At 45.1% G+C, this 25324-nt stretch overlaps 2 protein-coding genes across 3 annotated transcripts in view; both read left to right on the top strand.

Annotated features, from left to right (window-relative positions):
• prkd3 (protein kinase D3) overlaps positions 1–10956 on the top strand; it is a 34247-nt gene extending 23291 nt beyond the window's left edge. Inside the window, exons 8-19 of one of the 2 annotated variants that reach the window (XM_068580917.1) lie at positions 58–241; positions 682–805; positions 1022–1099; positions 4017–4293; positions 5349–5398; positions 5749–5821; positions 5916–6022; positions 6169–6330; positions 7287–7385; positions 7479–7746; positions 8236–8321; positions 9285–10956. In XM_068580917.1, coding sequence (XP_068437018.1) covers positions 58–241; positions 682–805; positions 1022–1099; positions 4017–4293; positions 5349–5398; positions 5749–5821; positions 5916–6022; positions 6169–6330; positions 7287–7385; positions 7479–7746; positions 8236–8321; positions 9285–9458 — 1682 coding nt within the window. In that variant the 3' untranslated portion in view covers positions 9459–10956. Of the gene's footprint in view, positions 1–57; positions 242–681; positions 806–1021; positions 1100–4016; positions 4294–5345; positions 5399–5748; positions 5822–5915; positions 6023–6168; positions 6331–7286; positions 7386–7478; positions 7747–8235; positions 8322–9284 lie in introns of both variants that reach the window. The other variant, XM_068580916.1, reaches the window with a different exon arrangement.
• Positions 10957–21695: 10739 nt separating this feature from the next.
• On the top strand, positions 21696–23934 carry foxa2 (forkhead box A2). Its single transcript, XM_068580751.1, has 2 exons — positions 21696–21768; positions 22448–23934. Exons 1-2 carry the CDS (start codon positions 21697–21699, stop codon positions 23624–23626), a joined length of 1251 nt encoding a protein of 416 aa, XP_068436852.1. The 5' UTR covers position 21696; the 3' UTR covers positions 23627–23934.
• The last annotated feature ends 1390 nt before the right edge of the window (positions 23935–25324 follow it).

The raw sequence follows: 25324 nt of genomic DNA, 5'->3' as shown, positions 1-25324 counted from the left end.
TGCGATATTTGCACTCTGTAATATTTGCATATTTGCATATTTGATGTTTGCGCGTAGAGCCCGCCAGCCCTGGCCCAGACTCCGACACTACCATGGATAACATGGAGGTGGACAGTGGCGACATGGATGGCGGCAGACTGGACGACCCGGAGGAGCCCTCCACCCCAGATGAGAGGATGTTCGACATGGATTCTCCCTTACTGGACAGAGAGAAGGACGAAGAGCCCATCAAGGCGATTAGGTATGAAGACGTTTGAGTAGAGGTTGTCCTGTTTGACGATTTCATTTCTGCGACTCCATTCTGAGACAAACATGATGGCTGGTACAGTAAAAAGGGACAGGAAACGAGAGGGAGAAGGGGAAGATGTGACAACAAGCAAAGGTAACCAAAAAGCAAACAAAGGTCAGCAGCCGGATTCGAACCGGGGACTTTGCGGCTATGTTTTAAATCACCAGGTCTAACTGCCCAATCCCGATGTTTATTCTGCAGCAGCAGCGAGCGTTTTATGTTTCCAGTGGTGTTGCCCCTGCTGCAAACATAAAATGCATCACTTCCTGACCTACCAGACGTTGGGTGGTTAGAAGAATAAATATAAGTGGTTTCACCAGCTGGCTACAGGTGGAGTAAATGTAATTGTCATATTGATTCATGAAATCGTGATTTTTCTCTTGTGTGTCTAGCCCTTCCACCAGCAGCAACATCCCTCTGATGCGGGTGGTCCAGTCCATCAAACACACCAAGAGACGGAGCACCACTGTTGTGAAGGAGGGCTGGATGGTTCATTATTCGAGCAGGGACAACCTGGTAAGACTGATAACCAAGGAGCCCAGTCTGAAAACTAGGCTGTGCTTAGCCTGTAAGCTGGGGAAAACTCCTTCTCCAAAGCTGTTCACATGTGTTGAATTCAGCACAGAAGGTATTTTCCTCATGAAACTAAATTTCTAAAGCAGTGCAACATCGGTGGGTGATGTGCTGGTTGTCGTTTGGACTGACTTTGTGCTCGTTTTCCCCCTTGAACAGCGGAAGAGACATTACTGGAGGCTGGACAGCAAGACTCTGAGTCTCTTCCAGAACGACACCGGAGCCAAGTTCTACAAAGTAAGCATGCGTCTATCATCTTTTGGAAAACCATGTCCTCGTCCTGCACATCAAACGCTCCGAAGCATTTATTAAATGGGCAAAATAAATGGAGCAGCCTTCATGCAGATGAAGTCAATGAGTCCCCATCGTAGCTCCACGGTATCACCAATGTACCCTTGAGTTACTGTCTTCTGATTGAAACGTGGAGATGTTGATGTCATGAGGAGAGATCCATTTTCATGTCCGTGTTTGCACATTGTCTGCCACCCGCATGAGAGGCATGTCGATGCAGTTGAACCAGTGGCAGCGGTGTGACTCAGCTCGGCTGTCGTGTCGCAACTGTGAACTACCGTGAGGTCAGTTCGGCCCGCTGAAATCCCCGCTGTGGTTTTTCCCCCTGCATGAAGCGAAAGGATTAAGTCACTAACCGTCGCTATGTTTAGCTATAGTCAGATCAGAGCTGGTCCGATGGGGCATTTGGAGGGGTTTTGATGAGAGTTGTATTTTTGACCATAGGGAACCCCAAGTAAATCAACAGTGGACTTACAGGAAAATTGTGATGGATGATTATTTTATAGCGTGGGTACATTCTTAGAAACCTGAGAATGAGTTTTTAATTCAAAGTCTTTTTTTAAAAAAAAAAAAAAAAAGAAAAATCCATTCGCAAGTAAGTGATGGATGTGAGTGAAACATTGCAACTTTGATATGTAAAATCATTCGCGGAGACTGTGTGACACTTCCCCGCTCAGTGCCAGCGCCGTAGTCAGTCATTACACTGCCGCAGGGGCTTAATAGCACAGTAATTACACACTGAGGACGCAGGGAGGGAGCCTGCAAGGTAAAGACTTCCACATGTGCGTCGGTGGTTGTGTCAAAATCATTTTATTGTTCATGTCGCTTTGTGTGTCTTGAGACTTTGACACTTCCTCGAGCTGTGGTCAGACATGTGCTGCAGTGGGATGGAGAGTGGGATGCTGCAGAGTTTCCGGGGCCAAAAGTCGGCATGTTCACTTCTGAGTGTGAGTGTCAAACAGGTGGTTTTATACGCAGCAGTTTCTAAAGTCTCTTTCTCACTACCTCCCTTTTTATGCTGGTTGTGTAACAACTCAGAATAATTGGGAGAGCAGGGTGATGTTTTTTTTCTGTCACACCCTGCATCCCCTGCCACTAAAGGAAACCTCAGCAGGGACCGGCTCCTCAGGGTGTGTTCACTGGCAGCTTTATGTGGCTCTTTATTATCAACTTGGCACTCAGCTACGTTAAAGACCTTCATGAGGCGAATTGAAGGCTTGCTGCAAAGACCTCCTTCTCATGCGCCCAAGTTTGGTCTTTGCTGCATGGCTGTTGCTTCGGAGTAGCAGATATGTATCCAATGATAGATAATGGGAGATAAATGTCCTGTGCGTACAGTAGAAAACGCTTCTCTCAGGGGGGGTTCTCCTCTCCGAAACCACAGCTTCTCCATATGCTCGGTGTGCGTCCGGGAAGCCGTGCGTCCTTCTCGCTTCTCTGAAGTTTCTTGCCTGCTGCTCATCAGTGTGCGGCTACTGTTCTCCCCTCTCCTCTTTTCTTCTTCCTACCTCCATTCTGATTAGTGTGGCGGTCGCGTGGTGGCTCGCTTGGCAGGCATGGCAGCCATTTTCTCCATTTGGAAGCCATAACGGCTCCTCGTTTGAAGATGAAACCCCTGTACTTGTGGCTTTCTGTGAAGAACCTTTCATGGGCTGAGGGGGCTTCTCTCTGTCTCTGCCAGATTGAGTCCTGTCGCACTCAAACGTTACACCCACCCACACACACACACACGCACGCACACAACCACTTACACGCCCCCACCCCTCACACACACACACACACACACACACCCCATCCTCCCCCGACCCACCCACTCTCGACCCTGTGGAGGGCCGGTAGTTGCCGTGTCTTTCGTCTCAGTGGCGAGCGGCAGCGCCAGCGGCTCGTGCTCAGATGGGGCCTCTGGCTGGCCCTGCCTTGTAATCAAGGAACCGGAGCACTTACGCTGGCCGCAGGGCCCGCTCACGTGACCCGGCCCCGCTAACCACAAGCACTTCATCTGATACTCTGTGGTGAGCCGCGCGGAGGGGACAGCGTGCGCCGCCATGAGCCCCCATTGGCTGGAGCCTCGCTGTGTTTTTTTTTTTTTTTTTTTACATTTTTCGACCCTCCCTCCTCTCTTTGATTTGACAGTGAGTTGGAAAGAGGAAGGGGGTGATAAACTGTCCTCTCCGTGCACGCTCATAAGAGAGAGAAGTAGTAAAGGAGAAAGTTAGAGCTGCGACTGAACAGTCAACACTGTGTGTGATTACAGCAAACGAGGGTGGAGACTCTGGAGTGTGTGAGTGTTACTGCATGTGCTGCTGTTTATTCTTATGGTATTGTTTAGGTTGCATTACAGCATTTTAAGATTCAACATTTTGAGATTATTATCTCACTTAGAAAATGTGTTCAAATTAAATGTTTATTTTACAGCAAGAAGGAAACTTGTTGATTTGATCAAGAGAGCAAATAGTTAAGAATTGTTCTCAATTTGTTTTTATTGATGAGTTTGTCATATATTTAAATATTTGTATTTTTATAATTATCCGATGAGGTTATGTCTCTTGTTTCTCTCTATTTCTTACCTCTCCTCAAAATGTAATATGACTTCATACGTGTTGATACTTATGTAGACATGTGTTTGGACATCTGCTGTTTTGTCTTGTCTTGAGTGTTGTTGTCTCCTCCACTAATAAACTGATCATGCCGCCGGTGTTTTGGTTGGTGGTGACCGTGCAGGCAACAATCAGCGGACTAAATGAAGAAAGAGAGAAAGATACTGCGGCTCTCACTTGGATGACAATATTTTTGATCATATATATTCACAAAATGCTGTTTGTTTTTGTGAATATCTAACATCTGTCTCTCACCCCTCCCACAGGAAATCCCCCTGTCCGAGATCCTCCAGGTGGAACAGTCCAGAGACTACAGTAATCTGGCCCAGGGCAGCAACCCACACTGCTTTGAGATCATCACTGCCACCATGGTCTACTATGTAGGGGAGAACAACTGCAGTCACTACCACAGCCCGGCTCTGGCCGCCTCGGGAGTCGGCATGGATGTGGCTCAGGGCTGGGAGAAGGCCATCAGACAGGCCCTGATGCCCGTCACCCCGCAGCCCAGTGTGGCCAGTCCTGCTGGCCAGGGCAAAGATCATAGTGAGTAGAAGAAGCTCTCTTGTGTTAAAAAAACATTGCTTTGTGGGATAAATGCTGAAACAACTTGAATGAGAGCGAGCATGGTGAATATTTATTTGATCTAAAAGGTGATGTTTTGACGGCCAATCATATTCAATAAGACATTGGAATTTCATGTGCCGAACGGGGATTTCAAAAGGCAAAATCTTTTAAAAAAGAGCCTTTTTTGGATGTTTCCTTGTCCCCTAATGAGATGCCATGAGCTATACCTAATCTTTAGGCATGCAAAATCCCCCTAAACTCTGCGATTAAGACAGATGCAAAGCATCGTTTGTAATACACATCAGTGATGAATGTTGTCAGTTTGTGACTGCATGCCTTGTTTCCCCTCTCAGTGATGAATTATATCCTACAAGTCATCACTTCGAGGGTTTTCCTCCCTCAACACGAGACTCGTAGGTTACTTGAGGCCAGGGGCTACAACAAATGAAAAGTCCTGTCGAGTTTCTTGATAATAAGTTTGACGTTTGCTCAATTATCAAGTAGCGCCTCAGTCGCTTTACCAAAGCAGGGAAACCTTGTGTTGGTGTCTGTGGACTAAAGGAAGGAGAGCTGGAAAGTAAATACCGTTGCTCAGCCTCCTGCACAGTAGTCAGGTACATTAGACAAGAAGCTGTTCAAAGCCGTCGTCATGCATAGATGTATATTCATTAAGTAATACAAATATTGACATAGTTCATGTGGTCATTTATAATGCCAAATCAAAACTTTTTGGACTTTACTCTGCGGCTGTTTAAATTCCCAGTTTTGAAATGCATCGCATACTTGCACCATTCAGTCACACATAGCTTCCCAGATCAATTTTATTGCCAATTTATTGTGTAATAAAACGCTCCATTATATGGGGCTGTGACTTATTGCATGCAGCTGCGATAAGCTTGAAAGTTATGAAAGAAACAAACAGATTACTAGTATTTCGATGCGTTTCGGACTACAATTAACGCGTCATGCTTTGGTTAAATGGTGTTGTTTGGGTTGTTGAATGTGCAAACATCATGTGTTTTGTCCCCCAGAAGAGCTGTCCATCAGCATATCTGTGTCCAACTGCCAGATCCAGGAGAACGTGGTGAGTGGGGTTTCCTTGCTCTGGGAGAAGCTGCTGTTCAATTTCCCAGCACAGCCTGCACATGCATGCATTCATGTGCTATTAGAGTATCTGTTGTGGTCAAATCTAAAAATGTATTACTACTTCTTTACCCAAACTGTCAGTGGAAGCTTTTATGCTGCACAAATTGGGAAGCTACTGACTGAGTTTCATCTCACTTCCACTTCTGCATTGAGTGAAAGTAAAATATTTGGCAATACCAGAAAACATTTTTGGAAGAACAACATATTTCCCCCGGGTTTTTCTTGATGAAACCTTAATTAATTGCAAAGACAAACACAGCAGTAACAATGCAAATTGTCCCTGTACAGGATATTGCTTCGGTGTACCAAATATTCTCTGATGAAGTGCTGGGATCCGGCCAGTTTGGCATCGTGTATGGAGGTATGTTTTGCTTTCAGCATGGTACCACGGTAACTTACCGCGCATTTTGTGTGTTGAAAGTTCTGAATTACACCATCTCCCATTGATATCTTAGGCAAACACAGAAAGAGCGGCAGGGATGTGGCCATAAAAGTTATTGACAAGATGAGATTTCCTACCAAGCAGGAGAGCCAGCTGAGGAACGAGGTGGCCATATTACAGGTAATGACGGGAATCTATTGATTACATCAAAGAGGAGCTTGTGCTGTCGGTATGAGAGGCCTCGTGGGAGCCTTTTGATAGATACATATGACACATATATATGACACGAGTTGCAACCTCTCCGTGTGTTTTGTGCTTCTCTTCAGAATCTGCATCACCCGGGTATCGTCAACCTGGAGTGCATGTTTGAGACGCCGGAGCGGGTGTTCGTCGTCATGGAGAAGCTGCACGGCGACATGCTGGAGATGATCCTGTCCAGCGAGAAGAGCAAACTGCCTGAACGCGTCACCAAGTTCCTCGTCACACAGGTCCGTGCTGCGTCTCACCCTTTTGCTCCATGTTTTGCAGATATGTTTTGTCTCCAGGATTCCAGCACGCTCAGGCTGACTTTAACTGGATCGCTCTAAAATCCTAACGTTTCATATTCTCTCTGAGAGCGGCTGATCTCAAAATCCACTGATGATAGATGATGTATGAGACATACAGCGTGTCATTGCCCTGCCACGCTTCATACTAAAGTTCTTGTGTTTTATTTAGTAGTAGCATTCTTTCCCTCTCTCTCTCTCTGTGTCCTCCATTCGTTTTGTGTTGGGTGTGAGCCCACTGAGTGTCTGCAGCTCCAGGGCCTGTTTATTCTTGTGGTGAGCTGATTGGGGGGAATTGTTTACGCGGCTGGCCTTGCATGGCATCACCCCCCCTCCCCCCTCCCTGGCCGTGGATTACAAGCCTGCAGTGTGCTGGTGGCTTTGTGGCCTGATTAGGAGAGCAGCAGGGCCCTGGGGCCTCCGCGGATCGCGGGCCCCAAACAGAAGCGGGGCCGTCAACGACAGCCCCATTAGCTGCGGCGGGCCCGGCTGTGATGTGGCCGGGAGGACTTCTGTCAAAGTCAGGGTCAGGATAGCGGAGCGAGGCACTCTGTGGTTTTTGGTCCCGGGCCATGGGCAGACATGCGTGCAGCGCTCGCTTACGCCAGGCCTCGTGAATATAGATGGGATGATGAGATGAGATCATGTGTCGTCACGTGAAGGTATTGGTCAGGATGGAAGTATTTAGGCGCATTTGCATGCTGTTATTTTTCCATAAGGCTGCATCATAGATTCTACTGCGTAGTCTGTACAAACATTATCCTGTTTATAGCAGACACTTCATGCATTAAAACATTTAGATGCTGGAGTTTATATCATGGTCATCTGGATTTTATTACATCTTTTTTTAGCTAAGTCTGTGCTTTTTTTTGTTGTTTGTTGACTTTTTCTCTCTATAGATCCTGGTGGCCTTGAGACATCTGCACTTCAAAAACATTGTTCACTGTGACTTGAAGCCTGAGAATGTACTACTGGCCTCCGCAGAGCCTTTTCCTCAGGTGAAAAAAAAAAAGCCTAATTTGCACCACGCCTAATGAAAAAGGCGCATGTGTGTGCGGATGCATTGACCACAGTACTCCATCTCCTCTCAGGTAAAGCTGTGTGACTTTGGCTTTGCCCGTATCATCGGCGAGAAGTCCTTCCGGCGCTCGGTGGTCGGCACCCCGGCATACCTGGCTCCGGAGGTGCTGCGCAGTAAAGGCTACAACCGCTCCTTAGACATGTGGTCAGTGGGAGTCATCGTGTACGTCAGCTTGAGCGGGACCTTCCCTTTTAATGAGGACGAGGACATTAACGACCAGATCCAGAATGCTGCCTTCATGTACCCCCCTACGCCCTGGAAGGACATCTCCGCGGAGGGTAAGACACCGAAAACGATTTCTCAGTCGTTCTCTTCCCCTTCTGGCTGGAATTCACCCGCGCGTGATGTAATGTGGCGGTTGGCTTGTATGTCCCTCACTTCAGTGAAGTGCTTGGTTCAACCTGTAGTTTCAATGTCAAAGTGATACTCAAGACATGTAGCCTCAGGCGGTCCTCCCCACCTACACGTCTGGGTCGTCTGAACTTTGCTCTGACTTTTCTTTGTCTGCGGTCGAGGTGAGTCACTCTCAGAGCTTCCCCAGCTGCCAAAGCTGCAGCTTCCCCCCTCCACCCGCCACGTACAGTCTGAAAGACGTGACAAGTTGAAACAACTGAGGGTGCTGGTGCTGATGTTTTAGTCAAACTGCTGAGCTTCATCTCGGAGTCTGCACCTTTTGAAAGTCACATCCTTAAGTAAGCTGTTGGTATGAGATGAAAGATCTTGTCAGTTTACAGATGCAGTCTGCTCATTTTGTATTTCCTCCACAGCTACAGATCTGATCAACAATCTTCTCCAAGTCAAGATGAGGAAGAGGTACAGCGTTGACAAGTGCCTCAGCCATCCCTGGTTACAGGTGACATATTAGCTTTCTTTCTTTGACCCATTGAAACCAGATCAATCTTCTTTTTCTCAGTCGTAACTCATTCAAATGAACACACAGACATAATACTCATACTGTTCGATTCAGCATGACTTACACTGACCGAAGATATTGCCTCACCATCGTCACATTTGGATCTTTTCTTCAGTATCGACAGTCCACTGAGAGTCGTCAGTGGCTAAAGTGGAAACAGGAACTGCTAATAGCTAATTCAGCAGGACTTTCCACGGTGCAAATTTGCCATAATGCCTTCTAAATAAATATAGACGTATAAATAAAAACTGAATCAATTCACTGACTCCATGGCAACATTATACTTCCTGCTTCCAACCAAGGATGCGTCATATCATTTGTGTACAACACATTCGCAGTAAAAACTGGTCTGTACTCGTGGAAAAGGCTCACTGGCTGGCACAGGATGAAAGAACATGAGGATGACTGATCCGTTTCTCCGAGGCGACTGCGTTGTGGTTGTTGCCGTAGTAGTGGCCTACTTATTTGGTGAGAATTCGGCAAATAACGAAAAGATCATAAACAAATACTTTCTATTTGAGAAAGTACTATTATAGACAGGCCCACATCCATTCGAGTTACCCAAAATGTTTTGCTCGAGGAGACCCGCGCAGTTCTTATATCACTGGAGCGCTGACACACACTATCCATTACATGACAGAAGTTGTATAAACTTGTGGACACACACACTTGAACCATTTGAAATAGCAAAACTGAAACTGTGTAAGAACACATGTAATACAACTCACATTCAGATTGATGGCATTACCAACTTGAAGGCTCTGCTAAAAGCCAACAAATGAGTAGAATGAAAGCATAAAAGCCTGGAGTTCAAAGGAATTCAATCCCTTTATGTCATGAACGCCTCCGCACTGAGGAGCGCCCTCCTGGACTCATTTAACAGTTCATGTCTCGTTTCCTCAGGACTATCAGACGTGGCTGGACCTCCGGGAGTTTGAGACGCGGCGCGGCGAGCGCTACATCACCCACGAGAGCGATGACGCGCGCTGGGAGGAGTACGCAGACGAGCACAGTCTCGTTTGCCCAAAACACTTCATCATGGCTCCCAACCTGGACGACATGGAGGAGGACCCCTAGTGGCGCGGCCGGGGGACTTGCTACACCACATGTATTCAAAAAATGGACATGGAAGTTTCACAGGGAGACGTTGGGAGCGGCGGATTTATCCCCCCAGGACTGTTTGTTGTGGAAACAGAGAGAAGCCGATCAGGTGGAGACTCACGCTCCGGAGGCTTGGAAGTGGGGAAAACCCGACATAATTTGTAGCATGATGCACTGCTGCAAGCAGGATGCAGGTGGAGATGCGCGCCGCAGCGACGCGTTAAGAAACTGTCAGGAGAGGAGAGTGTTCATCTTCTTTTTGCACGATATCTGCAACATTCCATGGATTTACTCAAGTTTGGTTCATTGTTAGAAGCAATCACAAACCAAAACAAGGTGAACCCACTAGTTTAGTTATTGTACTCACACTTTTGGACGACTCTGAGTAATAATATGACTCCGTCCTTCGTGTGAGATCGTATAGAGTGCTTACCCCCAGGAGCAAAGGGCACTTTTCACAAGGGATTTACAGTCCGAGGATTTAAAACGCACCAGTTTTGTTCTCGATTCCCACGTGTTTGTGAGGCTGTCCTTTGGCATACAACTGGAACTATCACATATATCTCTTCTATTTTTCATGTGATAGATTTTTGCACTATAATACCGTTGAACATGGCAATTGAATAGGAACACTAGTCCCTGCTACAGAGAGCGAACAGTGTGTGTCCAGTCAAGATGCAAAGTTGTAACCGGAGATAATCGGCAGAAAGTTGATGCAACTCATGCGATATTGGCTTCTTTGTCACCATCAATTATGACAACCTTCGACAGGTATTTTCAACCAACACGTCGTGAGACTATGATCTGTTAGTGGCAGCTTATAGTGTTTGAGTTTGATCAACTTTCCTCTGGAGACAGAGACCAACAGACCATGACCAAAAATATTCATTTTGTCTCCGTGTTTCCAAACCTTTTTTTAAATTGACAATGAATATAAATTTCCTGAGTCACTGAATAGTCATTAAATGCAATAATGGAGCCATTTTTATTCTGTTCAACGTGAGGCAAAGCGGCAGAGACTCTATGTTAGAGCGTCATGTTTCTGTGCATCTTTTTATAGACTTTCGCAGTATTCTTGAATGTGACTTTTCAAGCACTCCAATTCTGGAATATGTGTTTCTGATTTCGGTATCTTGAAGTGTTGCATCGCCGGAGACGGCAAACCGAGGTTTTACATAGAACAAAAATATTGGTGTGAGTTAACTTGTTTATGATGTTGTCTGGACCGTTTTAACAGCCCTCTTTGTCTAGACAGTGGACACAGTAGAAACTATTACAATTTTGTCCACATGGGAGTTTATTGTACTGCAGTTTTGTTGTTTGCTCTGTTGGTGTGTTTTAGGAGTACGTTCCTGTTTCCTGTTGTCCTCTTCCTGTCCTCTTTGTTGCCGCTGGATTGGCAGGTGTCCGTGTTTTTGTATATTTCAGTACATACCAATGGAATAAAAAAAACAACAACCAACTTCTCAACTGAGAACGGAAAAACTTTTCTTCAAGCTCTAAATGTCTTTTCTGTTCACGCCCCTGACTTTAATAGTACATTTTGTGTTTCAGTGCCTCAGTGTGCATGCATGCATAAGCAGCCCTGGCTTATAGCTTAGTGCATGTTGCATCACAACGCGCGCGCGTGTGTGTTTGTGTGTGTGTGTGTGTGTGTGTGTGTGGTTTCACATGTCAGATCCCATTCTCAGCAGCTGGATGTGATTGTTGCACCACACCGGGCAGTTTTGCCGAGCGAGTCGCTCACCACAAGGGAGTAATGACATAGTTAAAGAGGGTGGTGGTGAAGTGGGGGTTTGTGGAAGGCTTTGAAATCGCTATCGTCGAGTCACTTCCAGTATCAAACGTGTGCTCAACTCCAGCAGCATGAATAAATTGTCTTATTCCTGGACTGCCCTTCAGAATGAGACTATTGTGTGAAGGTGCAGTTCACTGTAAGCTGCGGAGAATAAGACAGCTGTCGTCGATTTACCAAAATCCTTTGAAGTGTGCTTCACCCGATTCCTCCACCAATATCTCCACTGCATTTACTGTAGATACCAGCTGACCACTGTTAGCAATCATGGCTAGCATTATTGCGATGCTACCATCTAAGTAGCCGCTGATGAGAGGTTTAGTAAGATACTCTTTTTCTCTCTCTCTCTAAATGATACTGCTCTCCTGCATCTGGATGTTTTCAAGATGTGGGTCCTCTTTGCAGGCCAGATGACCCCATTAACCTCTGTGTGGGAGACGTTTATAGACCGAAAGGCACAAATACAACAGCACTGTTTGAGTTCACTGAGTTGGTCCACATTCAGCGGTGAACAAAGGACGTCCTAACTAATCCCTGTAACATACCACATATTTTAGTGGAGCTTGTTTCAGTTATATTCTACGGTTTGCTGGGGGAAAGAAGTGAAGCTACAGTGAACTAGAGGAAACCGCATGGGAACAAAGTGCAATGTCTCCCTCCTCTGGCCGGACTGAGATGTAAAAGTTTCAGTAATCTGTGGCTTTTTTTTAAGCGTTGATTTTAAAAGGTTCATGCTAAGTAGACATACACTTGTAGTGTCCAGATTATTAGGTACACCTGCACAATCTAAAGCAATCCAATGCATTTGTCCTGCCATAAAAGTTTTTTTTTTTACACTGTCAAAGAGTTATTTTATTGAGAAATGTTTACAATATTTTCATGTTTATGTGATTATAATGTTGTCCAATACAACACCTTCAGCTAAGACCTCAACATTGAAGCAACACTTCACTTTAAGCCATTTTTAAAGTGCCTCCTTGACTCCAAAAAGTGTTTTGCTATAATGGTAACTTCACTTGCACGTATGTGAGGATGGCCTGCAGCCTGCAGAGAGATGTTTGTGCTACACTAGCAGGCTGTTTTCATACTCATCTGCTCAAAGAGAGGACGGTGCTCTGTGCTCATCTTGAATCTCTCTTTTAAGACGTGCATGGATTTGTGACATCAAAACCAATTTCGTAGCCAACAGAGGTCCAGTGTGCAGCTGTGATGTGGGAAGGTGACGTCTTTGTGGAAGAGTAGAATCAGTTATAAGAATTTCAAAAAGCTACGTCAAAAAATGTTTGCGGTCAAACCATGTCGGTAAAATAATTAATACTCCAACAATTATTAGAGTAAAAATGTGTTGTATACGTCTGTGTGATCTTATGAATATAATGACAAGGAAATGATTGAGGCTCTGCAATAGGGGCGAGAGGGGGGCGGGGGGGCAGGGTGTAGTTGATAGAATGAATATAAAGAGAAAGAAAACAAATAAGGGATGCAGGGGCCCATGTTTGTTGTATAAATGATGTCCCGTGGGGTCAATGCCTGCAGAGTATCACTGCCCCTTGGTCTGTTTCCACTGACAAAGTAGTTCTCTCTGCTGCCAGAGGGTGTCACTCCCTGCAGGTGAATCCAGTCAAATTGTAAAAAGAGTCACAGTCTTTGTGGGAAATCTCGGAAACAGTGCGTGTGTGTGTGTGTGTATCATAAGATGGATAAAGATACTTTTAAAACAGTTTAATACATATAGAGCATCAGGTATGTGCACTGCTGTCTATTCCACGATAACTGATCTGTGCAACTGGCTTTCCACTGGAGTTTATCTCCCATTTCAAGTGGATACAGCCATACAACTCGACTTTATTTCAATCTTTACACGACTCAAGACTGTGCTGTCCAAGGCGTGTCAGAAATAACATCTGTCAGAGGATCAGAGACAGCGATATGTCCTGGCCGTCCTGATCCTGGGGTCTGTGTGTATTTGTCGAGCAGCTTTGCCCGGTAGCTTCTCGGCAAGTCTCTCGTCACCTTAAGGGGAGGTCTGCGTGTCACGCATCCTCCCCCCCTCCCCCCTCCCCCTCCTCCTCCTCCACCTATGTCCTCCATTCCTCCGCTTCTCCCCTCCACTCCATGCTGGGTATCCATGGTCTCCAGACCAAACAAGCAAACAAACAGCACAACAGAAAAACCCATCACCCAGACAAGGTTGGTCTGGGCTTGGGGGGGAGGGGGGGAGATGGGGAGAGATCTTGTTTGCTTCCTAGGCCAGTTCCATTTCACTGTGACGGCAGAGAAGGCCTCCCAGGACACGGCTACCCACACTCCTGTTTGACTTCCGGGGGGGTGGGGGGGGGATCAAGGTGGTCCTCGGCACTGACACATCATCATCTGACCCAATACACAGCCGGCTGCGGCCGCGGGCCTGTGGCCTTTACCTAAGCTGGCCTGTACTCTCCTGCACGCAGTGAGGAACTCGTTGGTGTGACATTCAGCTGCTGGCCCGTAATCCTCTCAATGCTGCCTCTCAGTCACGACCAGTAAATATAAATACAGGGTTTACAGGTTTGATGGCATAAAACTGTCATCACACATATACAGCATTCTACGACATGACATCGTCGGTAATAGCGGAATAAAGAAGCAAATTGTATAATTGCCGCGCTGTTTCTCACGGCACAGTAAGTTACACACACATGTAGAGCAGCTTGTGGACTTAGGCTTTGTTCCCATATTACCAGTTCAGTGCCCTCTGCCAGTAACTGAGTACATCCCACGCAGTAGCCAGACTCTTTTGCTCCCTTTGTCCTCGATGAAGGGCACAAGTCCCAGGAAACGCTCTCCTATCTCAAATCTGGAAAACAATCTCACACGCAATGTTTTTTCCCTATCTGTTCTTTCCACATTAAGACCCGGGAGAAAAATGAATGTGACCGCAGAGGGCATTCTTACCTTAAGCATGTGTGTGTAGGAGACAAAGGTGTGCAAAAACATGGCAGGTGGTTGACAAGATCAACTTCCAATCCCCCTGCATGTTTACCTATTACCTAATGGCCTGAGTCGCGGAAGTGATGTGTGTTCATTTGCGGGGGATTTCAGGGTATGCTGATGAAAAGATAGTCAAGGCAATTATGCCAGATGTGATATGTCTTTAAGTCAGAGTTTTAGACTGTGTATTGCAGGGGCAAAAAGGTCAAAGCTATGTGTGTGGTGGCTGGCAGGGAGATCAAGACCTTCTGCTGTTGTAAAAGCTGAGGAGAGAGAGGAGGACATGAAAGCTGGAAAAGGTTTCCTGGTCTGGGAAAATGCAGATGAGCTATATAGGTATGTTTGATTTGCTGACTCCAGCTGTGCCCGGAGCATTCCCCTGACCCATCCTATGGATCCGGTTGCTGTGTGAGGCCACATGAACCCCTGTTGCAAAGCAGGCCGGCGCAATACACAACCCCACCCCCCTTGAAAGGGCTGGCCATTGAACTCTCAGGCAAGTGGCAATATTTGCTCACCTGAAATACACACATCTTGCCAATTGGGGTTGGGGTGGGCCCTCGGGGACCGGGGAAGGACCCCTTGATGCAGCTGTGGCCCCGGAGAAAGACCAGACCAGGAAGTTTTGTGGCTGGGTGGAAGGTGGGGGGGCTCTCTTGGCAGGGGGCTGTTTAGCGGTGGCGGCCCTATTGTGTCCTAAAGGAGGCAGGGACCGTATTTGTTCGTAGCTGCAGGAGGCTGATGAGGTGCTAATCTGTTGAGTGGCTGTGTCATTGGGCCCCCTGTTCCCAATAGCCTGTTAGCTGTTAGGGCCTGTAAAAAAGGCACAATTTACGGGCCCCAGGCCAGGACTCAGCCATCGGTGTCCGCGGGTAAGCAAACACAGATTGAACACTTATGTTGTTGCTCTGGTAGGACGGGCTTTACCACCGGGCTCCTGGGGTGACACGTAGGCAGCCTCTTTTCAGCCCTCTTCATGAGCTCTCGGCCCCCTCTTTGCTCCTCTGTAAACACTACAAATTAGCCATCTGCATATGGATGGGCCCTCGGTCCATACAGGAAGGAGACGACTGCCTGGGAGAAGGGGGACGATACAGGTTCTCCTCTCACGCAGACCAGATAGTCTCCACTATCAGCTTTTAATTTCTACCCTCATGAATATGAAACACACAGCACATTCAGGGAAAGGTATTTCATTTTTTTTTTTTTTTTTCAGATATGCCAGTTCCTGCTAAAGACAGTGTGGGGTTTTGTCGTACGGTGCTGTGTTGCATGGGGGGTTAATGAAAGCGCAGGGCTGGCCAGCTGTTTGAGAGATGGGCTCGGGTCAGCAGTCAGAGGTAATCCCAAACTTGAATTTCTCCATCAGCCTGGAATACAGATAAGACAGCAGCAGATATGACCCTCACTCACCGAGTGACTGATGGAAAAAGGAAATGGACCAAAAGCCTCTGTCAGATGTAGAGCGGAGATGTGAATGTGTGTGTTTTCTCAAGAGGTCTGTCAGAGGCGGTCGCAGACGCCCAGCATTGTGGATTATTATCTGGATTGTTATTTCGCAACATTATATCTAATCAAAGGTTGATATGGTTGAGCAATTCATTTAAAGGAGGGGATGCTAATTGGTTGTGCCTTCGAGTCCCTGAGAACGACCGTTACTGATACACAACTTTCTAATCACGCGGCCAGGTTTGCCCTCGTGTCTCCGCTGACGTGGATCTGACAGCATGGCGGCCGAGGAACGGCGATAGCCCATCCTGGATTATTGCACGGGCTTGATTGTAGTGATATTTAGACACAGGGCTTCCCATGGGAGCCTGGCACTTTAATTAACATAGCACTACTGGCCCCCCTCCTGTTTTAATTGCCTTCAGTCTGTGATTAAATGTGTATTGACTCTGCAGTTGGTCCACTAATGAATAACAATGTGCTGATTTGGTGATATTAAATCTTTTGGCTCCAATTCACATCCCATCCTCGTTGCTGTGAAAGTTCAGACATTACCAGGAACTATGGCATCTGAGCACGTCTCTGTCAGAGACGGGGAAATATACAATATATAACATATATCACACAAACCATTGTGTGTTCATTCATTCAGGCAATCACCTATTTTAGTCTGTAGTTTTAAATCTACTTTTAAATCAGATACATGCTTTTAAAAAAAAAACATTTCCCCTTGAAACATTTTCAATAATTTTTACATCTTTTTAAGAAGGTGCCGTTTATAAAATAAGTTGCACCTAAATGATTTAATAGTCGTGAATATTGTTCAGGTGTGTTGACCCTTTCTATTTGAAAACAATGTATTTATAAAAGTTGGCAATTCATAAATAAATGTTCATGGCTTCATTCCTCTTAAATAAGACCTCACGTTTGCAGTTACAAATGTCCATACGTTACTGATAAAGAGTTTTGATCCATATTGTCTCTAGGCCTTTTCTAAAATTGAGTTGTCTAATTATTCAAAGAGATCTTTCAGAAACTGGGAACCTGAGAGCTAGTCTTATTAATGCTGATATAACGGCTCTATTAGCAAATCTTTTTTTGTCACTAATCAAGTGATAAATTGCAACATAACCCTTTTATAATCTGAACGTGGTCTCCACTTTGGTTTTAAACTCCATATTGCGACAATGTGATCTCCTAAACCCTCTCATTTGGTGCACATGCATTCTTTAGCGCCATCCGATCTGTGCATGTCTTAGGATCCCAGCGTTACTCTTCTCCTGTGGTCTAATAGATCAACTGTCACCTTGTTTGATAAATGAAGGGCAGTGGTCAACATAGGGTCCTTTACCATGACAAGAGAGAAGTATTGAATCTGCAATGCCCTGGATACAGTCAACATAAAACATATCGAATGGCATTCCTCGCCCGCATTCCTCTCAATATCAAAAGGTGCGTATTTGAGGATATCCTTAGTGCGTTTACGCCTGTGTTTGCGCCCTGACCCACTGGGGCCAGAGCAATAACTTTGGACTCCCTCCCACCCGGCGTCTCGTTGCAATGACCACTCTGGGTTTTTATTTAGCTGGCTTGTGTGCCTTCCCAGTCCAGCCGCTTTTCAGATTCATTTCCAGGTAAACACAGTGTGGCCAGCCACAAACCTGCGGCCAACAGGCGTTGTCACAGCTGTGGCAGATAATGGCAAGTCCAAACTCCAGCCCGGCTCTGGAATGTTTACTGTCACCACAGGCAAGTTGGCAGCAAACATTTTTTTTTTTCTTTCGTCCAGCACTTTCTAAGAGGAAGACTCTCTCCTTATTAATTTTATTTTGATGAATCACATGCTTAACCCTTTGCCCCGTGCTGCTCTGTGTGACTTGGTGCACTCAGACGGATACAAAGGCGCGCACACACACACACACACACACACACACACACACACACACACACACACACACACACACACACGAAAAGACATTCTGAAGTGAATCTTTCACTTTCAGTTGAAACAAAAAATCCTCACTTTGAAAGTAACTTAAAGTTAACACATTCCTGCCAACAACTCCCGGGTGTTTGAAGGAATGTTCCAGGAGGTCCGCCTTCCTCTCACGGACCAGGGAGCACCTTGTTTCCATCCCACTGCGCCCTGCACCCAAAAAACCAACAGCATCTGCACCAGAAAACTGGGCTCAGTGGTGTCACTTCAGGGCCTTGCTCATGCAGGTGTTTGTGCTTTCACTTCTTTAACTGACTCATTAAACTTTCCCCATTTAGTGTTTGCCCTTGTCATAACCAGTGAAGGAATGACGCCCAGATGTGTCAAATGTAACACGGATCATCATGGGGGCTAATTGATCAACCGAGTGGCAAAACCAGCCCTGAGAGAGGAGACGTGTCGGGCTCGGCAGTGTGTTCTCGGCCCGAGGACGTCAACTCCACCAGAAGGCAGCGGGCTATTGCAGATTTTTCTTTCACTCGTCCTTGTGAGAGAAAGCAAATTGCAATTCTCATTTCCAGTGTATGCTCAGGGTCGTGGACGCGTGAGCTGGGAACAGAATGATCCGCAATATATGCAGCAGCAACATTTAGGATTACTCTAATTATCGTGTGGAAATGTACCGCACCCGCGGTCAATTCAAATGTGAAGTTAATGAATATAAAAAGAGGAAGAACAGACATTCATTAATTTTTAGATTTGACCAGAAGTTTACTAAATCTGCACCTTATTATCAGTCTGGAGCTAATTTTCAATGGACGTAATGAAAGGGTTACATATAATGATTATTATATAATCATGAGAGGATTTCACTGCACCAAAGCAATCTCCTGGCTTCTAAAAGTAAAAGGCTAAAACAATTATTGTTTTGTATGTTCAGCTTTTTTAATCAAACCCTGAAATGTTTCATAAAATGATGTTGCTGATCTTTTGAGCTGCATTTGTATTTCATCACAGTCATTTTGTAACAGTGGCAGAATTGAAGCCTCAACGTTTCATCATTTGACAGAGTGTAATTGTTAAATCTGGGTATGAGGTAATGAAGTTGGATTTGGGATATTTCATTTATTATTTGACATCCAGACGTCATCTCCACTACCACTGTGTTGCAAGCTAAAGAACATTTGTTTCCTAAATTGCACAATTTAGTATGTAACAATTGTAATCACAGAAGAAAACGTGTTATTATGTCAATAGTGATAGTCTACACCTCTGATACATATATATATATATATATATATATATATATATATATATATATATATATATATATATATATATATATATATATATATATTTAATTTCTTTAATTTCAGTTTGAGCTATTGTCAAATTGATTCTAAGTTTCTAAGTGATGTCCCTCTTTATATTCTGACAGAGATGTTGTTGCCCAACTTTCTGGTATCTTATTTTAAAAGGTAACCAGGACAGTAATTGTCCCACAGTGACTCTTGCTTATTGCACCCTTTAAATAGAGACAACATCAAAGAATTAGACATCACACCAGAGGATAAATAAGAGGCAGGGTGACCCAGTTATTTTTGTTTTTTTGACCAAATCCAAAATGTGACCTTCACCCATGTGAGAGGACTCTGGCAGGTTGATGATTAACTGGAATTAGCGACATGTCTCATCCAGGAACACAGTGTCATGCAGGTCAAGGACCAGCTGAAAACGCTGAGGGTATCAGTTGAAATAATTTGGGAATAACATGAAGTGTCATCAAGGAACAGCATGGATGGGTTGTGTAAATAACCACCAGAGCAGTTTTGTTTTTTACACCCTCAAAGATGTTTCTCACCAAAAATCCCCACACGTGTGCACAACACAAGTCATATACGTGTTTCTGTTAGAAGCACGCGCACGTGTGGGCAGTTGAGGCAACAATTTTTGGAAAAACATAAACTTATTTTATATTTCAGTGTTTTATATTTCTAAATTTAAACGTGTATCCATTAATCATAAATGAGCGTGTATTAACGCATATTTTACATGAAGAGCGACGTGCTCAATCCGGTTACATCTATTTCCCCACAGCTCGAAGTATCTGCGCCGAAAAACAAACATTACACACAATAAATGTTACATTTGGATTTTTTTTAACCGTCTTTTTTTTCTCCAAATCATTGTGAAAGTATTTCATCATTTGTTTCAATTATTAAAGAAAATAATAGCTCGCGATGTGTGTGCATTGAGTCGAGCCGAGAGAGCGCATGATCTCCAGCTCTCTCCGGTGAAATCCCCAATCCTCAAACACACAGAGCTTTTTCTCATGATCTCATTTCCAAGTTAAGCAGACTCTGTTAGTCCCTCGTCAACACGACAGGTTTACTCGCCTTTACTAATGGGTCTTATACTGATAGTTATGCTCTTGCGTAAATATGCAGTCAAATAGATGTACCACCACTGACACGTGGCTGGCACCGGACTGCAGCCTCACCTTGATGTTTGTGTCTGTAAATACTGTACAGCAAAGGGCCTCAGCAGCCCCGAGATAAAGACACGTCGGGTGAACTATTATGGGATGGCTGCTACACATGCCAATATGAGGGAACATTAATATACTCACATGCGATGCATTCTTTTGTATTGTATTTATACGTATAAGCTAAACTGGCCATTAAATCCAGAAAATGAAAGGCGAGTAAAAGACTTGGGAGACAAGCTTCCACTACAAACATGTGTATTGTGGTTTAAATTATTTTTGGTGCTTTAAATGAAAAAGAAAGCGTACACAAATGACATCCATTCCAAAAGGTTTCACCGATTTAAAAACAAAACAAAACAAAACGAGGCTGCTGTATGTGCCACTGACAAAAAGACAGAAAGCCAGTTGGAGGCAATAACCGAGAGAGGGCGCTCTGAAGCTATGTCTGGCATATTCAACACTAATTAAAACATTTTGGAAACAGTAATTCCGTCATTCGGGTTAGTAAAGCAGCAAATATCTCCTTTTTGCAAATATTGGTGAAATCTTTGAAAAAAAACCCCAACAAACTAAACACTTTGATAGTTACAAAGAAGCAGAGAACAACTGGATCGTATCAGGACGTGGTTGTTAAACAGCTGGAGGCAAAGCGCAGAAATGGCTTTGATTCTTAACAAAAGGGGTAATTTGGGTGTACACTCTGGTATTGTGCACGTGAATGCATCCGTGCAGCCCGCATCAAGCACTATGTGATTAATCTCTGCAGGTAAAAGCTGGCGTACATCCCATAACACGAGGTTGCTCTTATTAACACATAAACAGCTGTCCCTGGAATAAAACAGCAACACGACCCCTCACAATGTCTTGTGCTATTATACATATCTAAAGTGTATTCCTTTAGGTGTTGTGGTAAATCAACATGTATCCAATTTAATAACGTTTTCATGTTGTTTTGTTGTTTATTGTGTAAATTAATTAACGGTTATAGTTTCAGGCTATAAATTCCTGGAACGCAACGCAATAAAAACGCTTTATGATTTCAGCTCACTTGAAGTGGAATAAACCCTTTGGAGGATGTGCGTCATGAAAAGCAGACCAAAAGAAGAGCGCCAGACATTCCTTTTATAGCTCTCTCTCTCTTTTTCTTCTTCTTTTTTTTTTGTTGGCCTCAGCCAAAATACAATAGTTTATAATGAAGCTTTTCATAAGAAACTGTTCTTTTCAGGCAGTGCAGGTGTACAATTGGGGTGGAAGAGGGTGGGGGGGAGCTTGAGGAGTCTCACGCCTAGGTGCGAGGAGATTATTCAAATAGGGCCCAAGGCGTAGAAGTAGGATTGGAGGCTTGCCTAGCGCGCAGAGCTATATCACAGCGTTAACAGGCAGCTCGGAGCGTCATTTCAACTCCAGTCACTGACAGACGCATCTCACGGCTGGCTCCATAAGACACACATCAACGCCAGTCCTTGACGAAGGGACCCACCGACGACCCAAATACAACCCAGTGGTCCCCAGTCACCTGCTATTAGAGGGGCTTTGGGCTTTTCCCCTGCTGGGAGCCGCTTTGTGAAGGTCCTCCATGATGCTTGGAGCAGTTAAAATGGAAGGACACGAACACACCGACTGGAGCACCTACTACGGAGAGCCCGAGGTGGGTACCTTAAATATATATTTTTTCCCGTCTAAAGCCAATCCCATTTTATACAACTCAATATTAGCCCTGAGATAATATTAACTTTGTGATCAAATATTGACTTGAGGCGCCTCCAAATCCTCCCCCATCTCCACACAGCGCACTAAACAAAGTTGCTTGACATGTAGGTGGGGGGGAAACTTTTCACTCGGATTATAATTTCATAAGTCTATACGTATATCTTTACTAAATCAGAGTGTTATTTTTTGTGTGTGCCATGTTTCCACTCAACAAACACCTGAGCTGTTTGGTTTCGGGGAGATGGATTCAAATATTTGTGTTGCAGTCGCTGTGTTGTGTGCGCGCAGTCATATTAGGTGTCAACGCGCTCAACCGCTGTGCGCATTTTCACAGGATTATTTCACCTAATTGATACAAGAGGTTGAACACATGCAGCTGGTGTTATTTTTTTTTAATTTATTTTTGTAATTTAAACACGATTTGACGCGGAAGCGAAAGCATCTCCGACCATTTCAACTTGTACGCGCGCGTGCATGCGCGTTTCAAATACATCTTATTTTGAATGAATGCTATCGGCGTGTAACGCTTAAATAGAAGGGAAAAACCAACCTTTGTGTTAAGTAATTGCCACTTTATGCCAGATGAAACTGATGATTGCCTCTTTCCCTCACTGCAGTGTTACACTTCGGTTGGCAACATGAACACAGGCCTGGGAATGAACTCTATGAATACCTACATGAGCATGTCCGGCATGGGCACCACTGCCAACATGACGGCCAACTCCATGAACATGTCCTACGTCAACACGGGCATGAGCCCCTCCATGACCGGCATGTCGCCGGGCACCGGAGCCATGAACGGCATGGGCGCGGGCATGACGGCCATGAGCGCAGCCCTGAGCCCCAGCATGAGTCCCATGACCGCGCAGCCCGCGTCCATGAACGCGCTGACGTCCTACACCAACATGAACGCCATGAGCCCCATGTACGGACAGTCCAGCATCAACCGGTCCAGAGACCCCAAGACCTACCGCAGGAGCTACACGCACGCCAAGCCGCCGTATTCCTACATTTCCCTCATCACCATGGCCATCCAGCAGTCTCCCAGCAAGATGCTGACACTGGCCGAGATCTACCAGTGGATAATGGACCTCTTCCCTTTTTACCGACAGAACCAGCAGCGCTGGCAGAACTCCATCCGCCACTCTTTGTCCTTCAATGACTGTTTCCTCAAAGTGCCCAGGTCGCCGGATAAACCCGGGAAGGGCTCCTTTTGGACCCTCCACCCGGACTCCGGGAACATGTTCGAGAACGGCTGCTACCTGAGGAGGCAGAAGCGCTTCAAGTGCGATAAGAAGATGAACCCGAAGGAGAGCGGCCGCAAAGGGGGAGACGGCGGCTCCTCCAACAGCAGCTCGGAGAGCTGCAACGGCAACGAGTCCCCGCACTCCAACTCCTCCTCCAGCGACCACAAAAGGTCCATGTCGGACATGAAGACGAGCCAGGCCCTGAGCCCGGAGCACGCCGCCGCCTCCCCGGTGTCGCAGGGCCAGCAGCACCTCATGGCTCAGCATCACTCGGTCCTCGCGCACGAGGCGCACCTGAAGCCGGAGCACCACTACTCCTTCAACCACCCGTTCTCCATAAATAACCTCATGTCCTCGGAGCAGCAGCACCACAAAATGGACCTAAAGACTTACGAGCAGGTGATGCACTACTCCGGCTACGGCTCCCCCATGGCCGGGGCTCTTTCTATGGGCTCCATGGCGGGGAAAGCCGGTCTGGATCCTTCATCCATGGCCGACACGACTTACTACCAAGGCGTCTATTCCAGGCCGATCATGAACTCCTCATAAACTCTTTGCCCGTCAATACGATGTGGACTTTCTCCCCCGTTCAATTTGTACATTTGTAAAAAAAAATATAGAGTTTGTGTACAATACGTATTTCAGATATTTTTGACGTTTCCCACCGTTTTAGTTGTCGAGTTTGTTAGTAGCCTAATTATTTTGTTGATGATAATAATTAAAAGTAATGATAATGTGACGAGATCTGTTCAGAAGTCGGCTTCAGGAATGGACCCCAAAGACAAACAACAACAACTTGCTGTAAAATAGCCTCCATGCATCTGCAACTGGATTCCTATATGAATTTTAATGCCTCGCAGGATTTCTTCAATCATTTGTGTAATTCCTATTTATGGCTTGTATATGTGTATTCTTGTAGTAACAAGAACAGAATCTATATTAAAGTGTTATTGGTTTTGTTTTCTGAATATGATGGTGTTATTATTGTTATATTATTATTATTATCAAAAAATATATGAAACATTATATAGTAGAGGAGGCATCAATCGTGTTATTGAGGGTTGATTTAGGTTAAATTAATGTACATAAATATCAGATTCTCAATACAAATATACGCACATTTTCACATTAAACAAAAAATAAACATTATGAATAGTTCACATTAAATACACATTAAATGCGAAATAAATTAAGAAATTAAAATAATGAAGACCGTTTTTATTTCCTCACATATTCAGTTGTATCTATATTTCTAACATGCACAGCAACATGAACACTTTCCCTCAAAGGGCTTACAAGGAGTTTCACGCCTTTACATTTGTTATAAAAACATTCGTGCTTCTATAATAAGGCGCGTGTTTTTAGCAGGGATTAATAGCTTTGCTGGACAACAACGAGAACAATGCTCTCAATCTGTCGTTGAGAAAATGTAAACAAAATAGACATAAGGTTATTAATCCCAAACGCAAAGTGAGATATTTATGAGGAAAGAAGTTTATCCCACACATCAGCCACTTTGTAATATTTTGGCTGCGCAGTGACAATAAATAGAAACATTTCACCCAGAAGCAGGAAATAAAACCACACATTCTAATCCAAATAGATTTCCAAAGAAAGTGTCTTCTGTTCACATTTATTAAATCAAACCGAAGAACGCTAACGTGCCCACGTGGTTCAATGTTATCTCCCTAAAACCCATCTGCTGCAGGGAAGGATTGAAGGAAGAAGGAGAAAGTGTGAAGGAAGAGTTGCTCAGATGGTACACACATGTCAACCGTTTAAATTCCCGCACATACAGTGACACACGTTATGATCCAAACCCATCACACACACACACACACACACACACACACACACACACACACACACACACACACACACACACGCACACGCACACGCGATCGCGCGCACACGCACAGACAACAAAGTTTAGATCAGTGAATAAGATTAAGTGTCATTGTCACATAAAACAGCCTCCCCGTGGAGCAGGAGAATAGTTGCGGGAAAAGGGGGCTGATTTGGGAACAGAGCCGCCTGAATGTGATGCTCTAACTTCTCTCCCCACAATCTGGGAGTCCATTGTTCACTCCCTATTTTTTTTAAAGTAGCCGGACCCTCCCCTCTTGTTAGATAAGATAGGCTGGTTGTAGTCCAAATGAATCGACCCCCCTCCCCTCCCACACACACAGACACACACACACACACAGGCACACACACACACACACAGGCACACGCACACACACTCAC

Source organism: Clinocottus analis, unplaced genomic scaffold, assembly GCF_023055335.1.
Source record: "Clinocottus analis isolate CAN_PGR_092001 unplaced genomic scaffold, fCliAna1.0.p SCAF_17, whole genome shotgun sequence".
NCBI classification, from domain to species: Eukaryota; Metazoa; Chordata; class Actinopteri; order Perciformes; family Cottidae; genus Clinocottus; species Clinocottus analis.
Note: the sequence above shows the minus strand (reverse complement) of the source record. Positions and strands in the feature narration are given on the sequence as shown.